Genomic DNA, 15,259 nt, shown 5'->3' on the forward strand with positions numbered 1-15,259 from the left:
TCTTTCATATTCTCTGGGCACCATAGAGAGGCTTCAAACTCTACATCCCTCATGCAAAAGAATGTATGTGAACAGGTATGTGGGATGGCCTAGATTTTCTTCTGCTGTAGTACTTGGTGGCTGGCTACAGCAAAAATGCATGCCTCACACTACTATTTACAACTGTAACAGTGAGAAATTACCAAACCTACTCTTCATTAACCTCCAATAAGGCTGCTCCTGCAGCCAGTGATTGCCATTACATTGATGGAGTGCTGAAATAGCTCAATAGTCCTGGCTGGCCTGTCTCTCCTGTGACTGCACTGCAGCTCCTGCCTCCCACCACTACCCAGAACACATCCAGCAGAAGCTGCTCAAATGATTGATGAGAAAAGCAGCTCATAAAGGCAAGCACAGTGCCTGAAGCAACAGCTGTCTAGCCCCGTCCCTGCAGTAATTAGATAAATGAACCCCAAATGAAATCTTACAGGCAAGAGTAGAAGGAAGTTATAATATCCCCAGTGTCGATCTCTGCTTGTGATGCCTCGTTCCAGTCTGTGTTTGCAGCTATTTGTGTGTGTGATACGGATTTGACACAGCTTACCTCTCCCACCTACCCTGCTCATTTTGCTGCTGGTCCTGCAGACAGACCCCTGTGGGCACAGGAGACATGGCAGTGTCAGTGGCTGGACTCTGATTTCTTTTTTTTTTATTTCTTTGGCACCAATTCTACTTTGCAGAGTGTGCTGAACCTTTGTCCTTCTCCACAGAGTATGAACATAACAAAAGGTCTGTGACAGGTCACAAATGGAGTTTATCTGGGGAAAATCCTGCAATTAGCAAATTCCTTCTTTGAGAAACAGTAGATGTGTTTGTAGGGATGCATTTGATAAAAAAGGAGAAAGAAAAATGGTTCAGGCAACTGAAATTTTCATAAAATTGATTAAATGTTTTATGCTTATTTTTACAGTAGCATAATGATAATACAGCAATTTCCCTATGTCTTCCTAGGGAATGCTACTGATGCTACTTAATGGTACCCATGAAGGAACTCATCAGTGCCAAGAACTGCTGTTTAGAGAGAAATTTATGAAAAAAAGTGTTTTTATATATATGCAGAAAATGTATACATTTAAAAAAAATTATGTATATAATTGAAATACACACACGTATGTGTAAATCAAGTACATAGACAAATATACAAAAAACTCCAACCTGTTGAGGCAGCCTGAACAGTAGAGCTGTAATTCTGCTTTTGTTTGTGGCATTTCACATCTGGATTAATATTGTAGAATTCAATGACTGTAGAACTCATGTAAGAACAAGTCATGTTAGTCATGTCTTTGAAGGCAGGAACTGAAATGCAGAGAAGTAAATGCTGGTGGATTAAATAGTTGTCCAGTGAAATATTGTAAACTCATAAGAGAAAACACATTAAAAAATGCTACTGGCATGAGCATAACTGAGAAGTCAAGTTATATCCTATAAAAGGCACAGCAGTGATGCAGAGTACAGTAATTTCACGACTATAAGGCGCACCCTTATGACTAAAATTTTTCCCTAAACCCGGAAGTGCGCCTTATAGTCCGGTGCGCCTTATCTGATCTACAAAGTTGCAAAATTTTCCACCCCGGAAGTGAGAGCCGCGAGGGGGGGCGGCGCCACGGGAGCGCCGAGTAGCCATGGTGGGACAGCCGCGGGCAGTCCCAGGCACAGGGAGCAGCGCGGGCTGGAAGGCAGAGGGCGGCCCCGGGCAGCCCCAGGCATGGGGAGCAGCGCGGCTGGAAGGCGGGGCGTGGCCCCGGGCAGCCCCGGGCACGGGGAGCAGTGCGGGCTGGAAGGCGGGGCGTGGCCCCGGCGGCTCCGGGCACAGGGAGCAGCGTGGACTGGAAGGCGGGGCGTGGCCCCGGGCAGCCCCGGGCACAGGGAGCAGTGCGGGCTGGAAGGCGGGGGACGGCCCCCGGCGGCTCCGGGCACAGGGAGCAGCGTGGACTGGAAGGCGGGGCGTGGCCCCGGGCAGCCCCGGGCACGGGGAGCAGCGTGGACTGGAAGGCGGGGCGTGGCCCCGGGCAGCCCCGGGCACGGGGAGCAGCGTGGGCTGGAAGGCGGGGCGTGGCCCCGGCGGCTCCGGGCACAGGGAGCTGCGTGGACTGGAAGGCGGGGGACGGCCCCCGGCGGCTCCGGGCACAGGGAGCAGCGTGGACTGGAAGGCGGGGCGTGGCCCCGGGCAGCCCCAGGCACAGGGAGCAGCGTGGACTGGAAGGCGGGGCGTGGCCCCGGGCAGCCCCGGGCACGGGGAGCAGCGTGGACTGGAAGGCGGGGCGTGGCCCCGGGCAGCCCCAGGCACAGGGAGCAGCGTGGGCTGGAAGGCGGGGCGTGGCCCCGGCGGCTCCGGGCACAGGGAGCAGCGTGGACTGGAAGGCGGGGCGTGGCCCCGGGCAGCCCCGGGCACGGGGAGCAGTGCGGGCTGGAAGGCGGGGGACGGCCCCCGGCGTCTCCGGGCACAGGGAGCAGCGTGGACTGGAAGGCGGGGCGTGGCCCCGGGCAGCCCCGGGCACGGGGAGCAGTGCGGGCTGGAAGGCGGGGGACGGCCCCCGGCGGCTCCGGGCACAGGGAGCAGCGTGGACTGGAAGGCGGGGCGTGGCCCCGGGCAGCCCCGGGCACGGGGAGCAGTGCGGGCTGGAAGGCAGGGGGCGGCCCTGGGTGCCCCAGGTACCGGGAGCAGCGCGGGCAGGGAGGTGTTACTACTTTGTAACTTTGTTGTGCGCAGCGGCCTGAGCCGACGGGACCACAGTGCTGGGGGCAGCGGCGCCACAGCTGATAGGGGCAGGCGCAGCCAGCGGGGCTGCGGTGCTGGCGGCAGCGGGGCCACAGGCCGATAGGGGCCGACGGGACCACAGTGCTGGGGGCAGCGGCGCCACAGCTGATAGGGGCAGGCGCAGCCAGCGGGGCTGCGGTGCTGGCGGCAGCGGGGCCACAGGCCGATAGGGGCCGACGGGACCACAGTGCTGGGGGCAGCGGCGCCACAGCTGATAGGGGCAGGCGCAGCCAGCGGGGCTGCGGTGCTGGCGGCAGCGGCGCCACAGCTGATAGGGGCAGGCGCAGCCAGCGGGGCTGCGGTGCTGGCGGCAGCAGGGCCACAGGCCGATAGGGGCCGACGGGACCACAGTGCTGGGGGCAGCGGCGCCACATCTGATAGGGGCAGGCGCAGCCAGCGGGGCTGCGGTGCTGGCGGCAGCGGGGCCACAGGCCGATAGGGGCCGACGGGACCACAGTGCTGGGGGCAGCGGCGCCACAGCTGATAGGGGCAGGCGCAGCCAGCGGGGCTGCGGTGCTGGCGGCAGCGGGGCCACAGGCCGATAGGGGCCGACGGGACCACAGTGCTGGGGGCAGCGGCGCCACAGCTGATAGGGGCAGGCGCAGCCAGCGGGGCTGCGGTGCTGGAGGCAGCGGAGCCACAGCCCAATAGGGGCCGACGGGACCACAGTGCTGGGGGCAGCGGCGCCACTGCTGATAGGGGCAGGCGCAGCCAGCGGGGCTGCGGTGCTGGCGGCAGCGGGGCCACAGGCCGATAGGGGCCGACGGGACCACAGTGCTGGGGGCAGCGGCGCCACAGCTGATAGGGGCAGGCGCAGCCAGCGGGGCTGCGGTGCTGGAGGCAGCGGGGCCACAGCCCAATAGGGGCCGACGGGACCACAGTGCTGGGGGCAGCGGCGCCACAGCTGATAGGGGCAGGCGCAGCCAGCGGGGCTGCGGTGCTGGCGGCAGCGGGGCCACAGGCCGATAGGGGCCGACGGGACCACAGTGCTGGGGGCAGCGGCGCCACAGCTGATAGGGGCAGGCGCAGCCAGCGGGGCTGCGGTGCTGGAGGCAGCGGGGCCACAGCCCAATAGGGGCCGACGGGGCCGCAGTGCGCCGAGCCGAGCGAGGGATGGGAGGCAGGGCAGTGGCGGCGCGGGGCAAGCCCGCCGACATGGGGGCACCCGGAGCACCAGGGAACTCTGGAGCAGCGGGGCCCTGGGGACGCCGCACGGAGCGGCGGAGGGCTTTCTCCGGCCCCGGGGACGCCACACGGAGCGGCGGCGGGCATTTTCCGGCCCCGGGGACACCGCACGGAGCGGCGGCGGGCATTTTCCGGCCCCGGGGACGCCGCACGGAATGGCGGATACAGGCAGGCCCGGGGGCCAATGGCTGCCGGGTTGGGGCGGGGCCTTGGCCAGCAACCGCGCGGGGGGAGCTGGGGGCGGAGCCTCAAAAAAAAAAAAAAAAAAAAAAAAAAAAAAAAAAAAAAGTGCGCCTTATAGTCCGGTGCGCCTTATCTGATCTGCAAAGTTGCAAAATTTACCGACTCCCGGGGGGTGCGCCTTATAGTCCGGTGCGCCTTATGGTCGTGAAATTACTGTAAGTGACCTTTTCTTTTATTCTCTCTCTCCACTCCTAAGGTAGACTAATTCTTGCTGACTTCAGCCAGATTTGCATCTGTGTAACATTAGATCAAAATTAGGCCCAGGTTGTTTGTTTTGCCAAGAGTGCATGTCTCAGGAGATTGCTTTCATGTTTCCCCATAGAAACAGTCAGAGTACATCTGAGGCTGGGCAGTGCCAAGATCTGATCCCTGGAATTCAAACGAGAATCTCTGGCAGACCGAGTGGTCCCATTAATCGCAAGTGGTATCTCTCAGAGGCTTCAATTACAAGAGATTAGTGGGAAACTGTAGCAGTGGGCTGAAGGAGTAATGACACATAGGAAGTGAAGCAGAAAAACCTTCTTTCTTCTTTGTAAAGGGAAGTTGAATTTATACTTTATTTAAATATAAATTGCAAGCATAAAGTATTGGCGTTCTTAAACTTCACTCTTCAGTTAATTCAGTTCAAATTAACCATACTGTATTTCTGAGTTCCCCAGAGCAGCACCACGATCTTCAGCCTGTCTGTTCCTTAAACTGAGCTGAGGTCTTTTAAGTCCAGGAAGTTCCTGTGCTATCCCCATAGCTGGCTGAGCTACATTTACCCATCCTTGTGCTGGCTCCCCTGCGGTTTGGATTTTCAGGGGCCAGCCTCTGAGCCTCCCCTGCTAACCTCCCAGCTATAAATTTTATGAAGGACTGTGAAACAGCAGAGCAGGGGGCCGTGGTCTCCCGTCATTTCTACTGCTGTTAGTTGATTTACTCTTGTCATAACCGCTGTTGGGAAATGCTTTGCCTAGATCCTTGGATTTAGGTTACAAGCATAATAATGTTTTATAATGGGGTGTGGAAAAAGTGGCTAATGCCAGTTCTTTGAGGCCAGGCGGTGACTGAATCTCTCAGTGTGCCTGGCAGGAGCAAGCTGTGACTGCCTCCTGTACAGTAGCAGTGGACTGAAGGAGTAATGACACACAGGAAGTGAAGCAGAAAACCTTCTTTCTTCTTTTAAAAGGGAAGGTGAATTTATGCTTTATTTAAATATAAATTGCAAGCATAAAGAACAGGTGGACAGTGTGAAAAAGATTGCACCAAAAGCTCAGTCATACTGCATTTGGACACAGCCATCAGGAGGGGTCCTAGATCCCCAGTCCCAGGCTGATGCCAAGACCACAAGCTTGGCTGTCTTCTCAAAAGATATATCTCGTTCAGATGTTTTAAAATCTGTTTTAGTCTGCCTAATTTATTGTACCACTGTTACATATGTAGTTCTGAATGTGTTTCTCAGGACTGAAGTTTGCCTGTATTTTGCCTACCCATTGGGTTTTTGTTATAGTCACAGCTACCATGGCATATAGGGGACATACAGTCTGTGCAGATGGGATCTAATTGTTTTATCAATTAATGTAATGTAAATCAAGAGCAATTTGAAAGGATTGCACTAGTGTGAAACTGTCCTAGTAGAATGTTTAAGTGCCTACAAAGTACCAGATGAGTTCAAATAATCTATTGTTGCTACTGATATTCTGTGTCCATGACACTCCTATGCCTAGCTTTATTTTTGCTGGCATGTGATTTTTCCTGGAGACTGTCACACAGATTTGTGTGTGTGTGTGTGTGTGTGTGTTTGGACTATGGAATTTGGGTCAGGCACTCTGCTGCCCAGAAAGAGAATTTTTATTATGCTTGGAGAAAAAAGAATAACTTTAGGCAGCCTACAATGTAGATACCAGCATGTCAGGTAAACTTTTAAGATGCCTGTGGTGCTCTAGAGAAAGCAAGAGGTATTTGTGGAGTTCAGCTGTTATAAAACAAACATGCAAATTAAGTGCTGGAAATGTCTGTTCTTCTCTATTGCCTGCAAAGGGGTCAGACAACTGACTCAGATGGAGATAGCTCCTGCAGGCTGATCTAAAAGGAGGTGAGCAGAATTACGTATGATTTGGTGTCCCACGGCACATAGACATCTTCATGATGAGTAAGAAGTGATTCAGCTGAGAGGATGATCACCCACGTGTGATCAATATGATATTTCTCTGCTCTAATACATATGAACCTGGTCTTTTACAAGCTAAACTATTCTAGGATTATGTGCAGACATGGCACTTAGGTACATGGCTTAGTGGTGGACTTGGATGTTACATGTTAACAGCTGAACTCAAGATCTAAGGGGTTTTTTTTTTCTAACCCATGCAATTCTGTGATTGTGTGAACCATTAGGTCTCAAAACCAAAATCCCCAATGCACAGGAAGTACAAAGGTTCATGACAACAGCAGTATTTTTCTTGAGAAATGTCTATATTCAGCAGTGCTGAGGAACAATATATGACGTTTGACAGTTTCTGGGGCTTCTGAGTTGAGCACCTTTTTAATTTTTATTTTTTTAATAGAAGCTCATTCAGTTTATCTGATGCTAATAAATTTTTTGGATTAGTATTTTACTCTTGGGAAAGAGGAATCTGATGCCTTAGCTTCTATCACTATAGCTGTTGGAAGTTAGGAGGATTTGAAGTATTACTTCAGTAAGAAATGGCAGGTATTAATCTAATTTTGTGTGAACAGGTTTAAATCCAGACCCATGCCAGTGATATTAGACCATAACAAAGCCGGTGTAGCTGCTGTTAAAACTGCATGCCCATACAGTTTGAGGCCAGAAAGAATTCTTAGACTGCCTGTATATAAATGGTTGTTAAATTTCACACACTGTCCATTCTCCAAAACCCAAAAAACTCAGCCCAGAGTGTTCAGTCAACTCTCCTTTGCACACAAAGATCAAGTATCTAGGGTTTCACAGCAGCCAAAAATACACAAACTTATAGGGAGAGAACTTTCTAAAGCAAGTATTTTATTTAAAGTAGTTGAACAATAGCATTTATTTTTTTCCAGCAGATCAGTCTAATAGTGATATTGGTGTCTACTTGAAAAGGTGGGACACAATAAAAGAAAGCCAAAGGCATATGAAGTTGAAAATAGGAAAACAGCACAAGATTGATACTACCCTTTGTTTTCTTGCTCCCCATGGATTTATAATTGTACTCCCTTCCTTCCCTGCTAGCTTGACCAGTGCTTCCCTTCCGATCTTCCAGGAGACCTAGGGCTGGAATAAACAGACCTTGCCCAGTTCATGTGGACTGACTGGGTGTGTTGGCTGCTGTTGTCCTCAGGAGAAGTCAGCTCTGCTTAGGGTTGGGTCCAGAAGAATGCCTTTGGCAAGACATTAGAGGTGGCTTTTTACAGTTAGAGGTTAGGTTTCATAAGCAGCTTAGCTGAGCAGGAGGAGAACACATTCCTACCCAAGCAGTATTTTTTCCTGTTTTCCTCAGATAATTGTGTAAAACTGAAATTGTGTGAGCAGATTTGTGACCATTTCATAATTTAATAACTTGTTTTGCCAGGTAAAAATACTGGAGTCAAATTGCCAGTTTGACACCACAGAAATACTAAATAATACCAGTTAATCTCTGGTCTCATTCTGTTGTCTTCAAAGGAGTTGTGTCAAAATTGAATCTTACCAGATTTTCCTTCTCAAAGTGGCTGATTTATTTGTCTGCAAGATGAGCTCGGGCCAGCATGAAATGAGACCTACATACAAAGAGCACCAGTCTCAGTGAGACCAACAGGAACTGCAGACCAACTTCTGGGGCTACAACCTCCTCCCTGCCATTCCAGCAGCAGATGTTCTCCCACCCTACACTGACATGACCCTTTGTTGTCACTTGCATGCCAAACGTGGGTGGGTTTGATAGCAATGGGATATGATTAAGGAACATTAACATAAAAGTTCTGTCTCGCTGGAGTAAAAGCTAATCTGCTCTAGGAAAAAGTGTGTGCGGGTGTGACTAAAACTGGAAGAGAGGTGATGTTCACCCTCTAAAGTCTGGAGCTCACGAGCCTGCAGGTGGTGAATTTATGAGGAAAACCAAAGCTAAATTGATTGTCATCAGTTTTGCTTACATCTATATTGCTTACCGACTCAGCTAAGGATACAGCATAACCTCATTAAATCTATGAAGATTTATTTTTGTCTCAGGAATAACATCTTATTATGTAGCTATTTAATGAGTTGTGAGCTAACATGTTTTAACAAATCTTTTATCGCTTGTTACATTCACTCCCTTGATGGTAATTTCAAAATCTGACCATTAAAATGGGACTCTTTTCACAGCTCTTTGATTATGACACTCAGAACTGTGCACTTCATCTTTGCATTTGAATTAGAATTGTAAAGGTGCAAATTATAGATCTGGCTTTTATGGGCTCTTATTGATCAGGCTGTTTCGTAGAAACCACATCAGTTCTGAAAGCTTAGCAGTCTAGAATATCTTTCAGCTTTCTTAATTAGGCCACCGGGGTACAGTTAATTTTCAATTTATATTGAGAGTGAGACAAGGTGACGTAATACTTCCTCATTGTACTTGAGTAGCATCGACACTAAAACACCACAATGTGCATTGTAATTCTCGATATACAAGTTGCTTGTTGAAATAGACTGAGAGTTCTGGCTTCATTCACTTCGTAGTTTAGGACAAATTCTGCCTAATACCTCCTGCATGTTCAGTGACTTCTACTAGCTGCAAGCAAATATGGTTTGGTGCTCAATTGTAGTTGGAAAATTCATGCAGCATACTGGTTATAGAGCAACCAATAGACTAATGAAACGTGCTTATCTCTTTGTGTGTTTGTTGCCAGGTCAAAGTCATGGTGCGCATTTCTTCCACGCTTGCCAGAGACACGTCTGAGTCCAGCTCTTTCCTAAAAGTTGACCCCCGCAAGAAGCAGATCACGCTATATGACCCATTGGCCTGTGGAGGTCAGAATGCTTTCCAGAAGAGGGGCAGCCAGGTTCCACCCAAGATGTTTGCTTTTGACGCGGTTTTCCCTCAAGATGCATCACAGGTAGGCCCTGTGTCATCTCAAGAGTTATCTAAGCAGCAGCGTGCATTGCAGCCAAATTGATTTCTGCTGCAGCAGTAGCACTTTCAGTGGACTTATACCAGGGCTGAATTTGGTCTGCATTGATCATCAATAATGAATTTGATTTAGTAAATTTTAGCTGAATAACGGTGTGCTTTCTTTATTCTTTACTGTAAATAATTTCTCCTAAAATTATACATTCAGTAAATGTGCTAAATGATGCCTAATAGGAAAGTCCTCAGTATCAACAAGTTACTGTGCAATATAAAATATTACTGTTTGGTGTTTACAGAGTTGTGATCAGAACTACAGTTCTCTAATGCAGTTCCTCTATTAACTATTATCCCTCTGTTAAGGGATCAAAGAATTTTTTTTCAGTTTTCTATTGTACAGTTTGCAATAAGAAGATGGAGATTTTAAACTACAAGTCTTTATTCATGAGTATATATTCAGATTTTTTATCTTTATTAGGCTTTGGTTTGATGAACTATGTTACCCAGGTGTCATGAGGACAGTAAAAGAGTAAAGTAACATTGCAAAGTATAATTAGGAAATAGTCCTGTAAGGCTGGCTCTGTATTCATAAACCAAACCGAGCTAAGACACATACTGTCACATAATTGTGTTCTTAGGTCACTCCCTCACCTAGTCCTGGTCCAAGCAGCCAGCACCCTGCAGACTAATGCCTGGATGCAGTTCAAGGGGCTGGCCTGGGAACAGTCCCTTTCGTGGCCCATTTTATTTTCTGTTGTAGAGGTGGTCTGGAAGTAGCCATGAGCTACTTGTGAATTTACTTGGTGTGTTGTCAAATGCACAGTGCTTCCCATCAAGGCCTAAACTGTGAATTCCAACTGAGTTTCATCCACTGTTGTTAAGCAGTTGCTGCAGGAGCACTGTTGGCCATTCAGCCTTCTTGAACCTTAAATCCAAGAATGCCTGGGGTAAACTTCTGTGTTGTACTTCTTAAAATACTGCTGCAGTCTTCAGAATGGAGTCTACTTCTGCAAAAATCTGGGAAGACTCATAACAATGTTGGATCACCTAGCTAATTCCAAAGAGGCTGTTTGTTCCCTTTACATTCCTAATCCACCTGCTAGTGGAATTGAACTCAGTCCATAATTGGGCAAATAATCGAGCCTGCAAAAATTCCTCAGTGTTGGATTGTTTTTTAATCAAAACTGAGTTTAAAAATCCCTTAAACAGGCAGTTCTAACATACCAACTACATCCCCTTACAATATGTGTATTTTTTTAACTCCACAAAGGATGTTGATGCATCAGCAAATGAAACTTATTGATCCAGAGCAAAAATCCTGCTTCATGTGCTTACACAAGTAATGTCATTTCCATCAACAGCACAGGTCACATGAACAAGACAAGCAGGATTAGATTTTTGATACTTCAACATGATATCTGGAGCAGTGAAGACATGGCTACCACTTTCCAGTGAAAATAATGGTTTTCCTTATTATTGTTAATGTTTTTGTTTTCTTTCTTTCCGGCTTTTTTATTATTTCTTTTTTTTTTCCTTTTTATTCCCCAATACCTGTGACAGGCTGAAGTATGTGCTGGGACTGTGGCTGAAGTGATCCAGTCTGTGGTCAATGGGGCAGATGGCTGCGTGTTCTGCTTTGGTCATGCCAAGCTTGGTTGGTATTGCTCAATTTCCCTACTCAAGCAGTAAAATGTATATTTTTAACCCAGGATTGCTAGTCTGTTATGTTAAGGAAAACAAACTTTCATTTGTCTGTGTATATTGATTGTATTTGAAAGTACCTGTGCATGATCTTGTACTACATCTCCACCACTTGCTTACACATTTATTCACTTTGCTTATTGTGTAAATGTTGGACAGCATGCTCTTTGGAACAGAAATTACCTTTGAATTATTGCTTCATTTTAGCACTTAAATATTATAGCAATTTTATTTTGCATTGTCTTCAGTCGTTAATGAATGGTCCAACACTGATCTACAGTTTTCCAAATGTGCTTGGTGTTGGTGAGGGTTTGCCCAAATGCTACTTTTATCAAGTTGTGTACTATGAGTATTCACTCAGATGTTTGATGTTTGTGATGACACTCTTATGGAGTGTGACTGGGCACTCAAATAGTTTGATTTATACTCTATTCCCTGATTAGACAATTCACTCATTACTGACCTCTTCCTACTGTGTTTCTAACAAATATTATTCTAATGGCTAACTGAATGTTACTGTTTGATCAAAATTCACACTTTGGACATGCTTCATTAGCATTTCAGATATTCATGGAAGGACAGTAAAAAGGAAAATCACGATCATTAACACACTATTATTTTGAAATAACTAGATTTTGAGAGTAATCATATGTTTTGTTCATGTTTATCTAGTTTTGGAAGTACTGTCTCTTGAAGGAAGAGCGATTTATTGCATGTGTGCAATGATCTCCATTCTTTACTGTCTCAAAGAACCACAGATGTACACATATAACGTAAAAGGATAATTCAGTTCTGCAGGTGGTGAAGATCAAGCTGTATCAGGCGATGATTTTCCCAAATTCTAACCAACAAAACCTGGAGAGCTCTGAATGCTGCAATGCAACCAGGTTTGTTACAATGAGTGGAGCAGGCTGATGTTCCAGTTACAACAGAAGGCCCCTCTGGACCAGGGAGGAGTGACACTAGGATGAGCTCTCAGATATTTAACCCCCCCTGTGACCTGGCAAATACAAGATTGCAAATGAAAGAGAAAAGGAAGCCACCAGATAACAGGCTCTCACAAGTGCTACACATCCTTTAGAGAGATATCCTAGCTGGGGTTTTGTGAAGCACGAGTTGAGTCTCTGCAGTTGCTTGGTTAACTTGCACCACCACCATTCCATAAACCATGGACCTACCCAGACCTTGACACAGACATGTTCATGGAAGTATTTTTTTCACTGATCTTTTTCCACATAGATTCAACAAAGAAATGGAACAAGGTAAAGAAGCCACAAGTACTTGCCTGAAAGGATGTATATCTTTATCATTTGGCTTATAAATTTAGGAGCTTTAGAAAACTTATCTAAAAGCATTATGTGTAGTGACACCTAAAGCAGTTTTAGATAGGACTCTGTATCTGTTCTTAATCATCAAACTTTTACACCAAAGACAAGCCAGAGCTATAATTGCAGAGTTAAAAGATACCTAACCAGGGGATGGTTTTGGCCCAGATGAAATATTAATTATTGTGGACCCACTTCTGCACCAAGTGATCATATATACCCGGTTAGTTTTGGTTTTTTGTTTGAATGAATTACGTCTGTGTGATTCTGAGACCAGATTTATGTAAATCTCAACTCCAGCATTTGAAATACAATCTGGTGCTTTGAAGTAAAATGGTATTGAAAGAATACCATACTTGCAGTATTAAAAGTAGAGGTTTTTAGAGACCATGGCACTCCTGCTCTGCTCAATTCCCTTGATGATTCAACCACATCAGAGGCTGCAGCATTGCAAGGTGGGGGCCTGCAGCACCCTGCCTTGGGAACGGGATATGTCAGGGAAGTGCATGGGGTAATGATTTTTGAAAGACGCTCAAGATTTCATCTGCATTTTCCATGTCCAATTTGTCTACCTGCCTATATTTTCCCATTGCTGTCCATCCTTGTTGTAGTGAAGTTATTTTCATGAAGCTGAGCAGGATAATCTCTCTTGGCAGAAGGCTGTCAAGGCTCTGGGAATGATGTGATGTTATGTTTTGTTCATCCCCCCATTCCTGACAGGGAAGTCATACACCATGATTGGGAAGGATGATTCCATGCAAAATCTTGGGATAATTCCTTGTGCCATCTCGTGGCTATTCAAGTTGATTAATGAACGCAAAGAGAAGACAGGAGCACGCTTCTCGGTCCGGATTTCTGCAGTGGAAGTGTGGGGGAAAGAAGAAAATCTGAGAGACCTGTTGTCAGAGGTGGCTACAGGTAGCCTGCAAGATGGCCAGTCCCCAGGTGTCTACCTTTGTGAAGACCCCATTTGTGGCATGCAGGTGAATCCAAGATTAATTTTACACTGAAACAAGTAACATGACTGTTTTGGGTTTTTTTCTGGAGCTATTGGGATGGTTCAAATTCAAGAACTACCCAGAGCATAAAGTTTATAGACTTGAAAGTGTTTACTTTAAAACATGCAAGAACTTTATGACCTGCAGCTGCAGGGCCATCTGCTCTCTTGGCCTAAATATTTGTACCTCTGGTATAACTGATATTGAGCAAGGGCTGGTGTTTGCAATAAAACATGAAAACATTCAGTGCAAGCAAAAATTCACCTCATTCTTAAAAAAAAAAAAAAAAAAGGAAGAAGAAAAGTGTGATCTCTCTTTTGTAAAACAGCAAGCTAAAATATTTACAGTACCGCACAAATTGCTGTAGGCCATTAATACGGCTGTTTATTTCTTTATAAACTACATTATTTATAGTATTTGCATTTGCAGTGTTGTAGGGAGCATTAATTGCTACTTATTAATTGCTGTCAAGAAGTAAATTCTTGAACTGAGCAAGTCAAGAAAAACTCAAAGTCTTCTCAGGTTTGGAGTTTTAGTGGGAATAAGTTACTGGCTCATCTATTTTCTAGGTAGCTATGAGAAATTCTCAGCAGACCTGTATTTTCCCCCTCCCTTGGTTTGAGGGGAAAAGGGATCTATTCTTCCATTTTGCTGTTTGTGAGGGAACAAATCTGCTTTGTGTATGAGTAGTTGAAGAGGGAGCAGAAGAAGGTGATGGAGCTTGAAAACATTGTGGCTACCTGAAAGGCAAAGGCTGCTGCTGTTGAGACCCTGAACACCCCTGTATACTCCAGGATGGGAAATGGAGGGAAAAGGGAACAGACCTACAGGGTCATGTAGCCTGTATCCAGCTGCAATCATCTAGAGATCATGACTCACATCCACATGAGTCATGAACTGTGAGATTTTAAACAGCAAGTAATGAATTTTCTGTCTTATCTCTTTGTGGTTTAAGCTTTTTAGGCATACTTAGGTCATATTTTCCATTCTTTTGCATTCTACCTAAGAACTATAAAGTTGTGTTTTAGTTGTAAGTAACAATTAGGGTTTTGATTTCCACTTAACTCCTGACTATAGTGTTTTATGAAACATCATAATAGATCTCACCCTCTCATATCCAGTAACTGGTGCAGTCTAGTAAATATGGGAGACTTGGGTCTGCACAGTTCCCATTGGGGTGATGGATGGCTCAGTTGAGAATTCACATGTATGTTGCATGTATTACATAACTGTGTCACAACCAGCATCTCCTTAGAGCTTAATTCTTTACTAAGGTAATTTAGCACAATAGCAATAATAAGAAATATTCCTTTTATGGTAGCTTATTTTCACAAAGCTAGACAGTACAGCTATAAACAAAGTGAATTATTTTAAATCAGGGAAGAAGAGGTAGCTCCATGAAACACATGTGCATCTCTGCAGTGTGAAAGACTGAATTAAATTGCAAGGAAAGAAGCCATTTTATGTGTGCTTACAAGATATTCTGGAGTCTTGTGTCATACACCTGAATTCCCCAAATCCTCAGATGCAGGGAGGATATTACATTATAGCCACAGAGATATGCAGAATCAGCAGTGTGTGTAGCAAATGAGTGATCACCATATGTCATACTGTCTGTCACTGGACCTTTCCAAATATGCACATTTTCTTATTGCTTACATTAGTGAGATCAGCCCACAGACTGGCCTGCCTTCTGCTGGCCTTGTTAACTCCTTCCTGTCCCTCTTGCTGTTTCCTGAGAGAGCTTAGCCTTCAGCTGTGTCACTGAATCCTATGCACAGCCTCAGCTTTATCCCTCCTCAGGCTGATTAATGGTTGTAAAGAGAAAACAGAAGTACTCTTTTGGAGAATTTAACTGTCAGCTATATTATATATTATATATATATAGTATCGTGTATATATATATATAGTGTATATACACTATATATATATATACTATATTATATA

At 46.1% G+C, this 15,259-nt stretch overlaps 1 protein-coding gene across 1 annotated transcript in view; it reads left to right on the forward strand.

Moving 5' to 3' along the window:
- KIF26B (kinesin family member 26B) overlaps positions 1-15,259 on the forward strand; it is a 284,770-nt gene that overhangs the window by 207,512 nt on the left and 61,999 nt on the right. Inside the window, exons 6-8 of the mRNA XM_033054728.1 lie at positions 9,071-9,277; positions 10,849-10,942; positions 13,035-13,297. Of these exons, the coding sequence (XP_032910619.1) occupies positions 9,071-9,277; positions 10,849-10,942; positions 13,035-13,297 (564 nt within the window). The remainder of the gene's footprint in view (positions 1-9,070; positions 9,278-10,848; positions 10,943-13,034; positions 13,298-15,259) is intronic.

Source organism: Catharus ustulatus, chromosome 3 (assembly GCF_009819885.2).
Source record: "Catharus ustulatus isolate bCatUst1 chromosome 3, bCatUst1.pri.v2, whole genome shotgun sequence".
Taxonomy (NCBI): domain Eukaryota; kingdom Metazoa; phylum Chordata; class Aves; order Passeriformes; family Turdidae; genus Catharus; species Catharus ustulatus.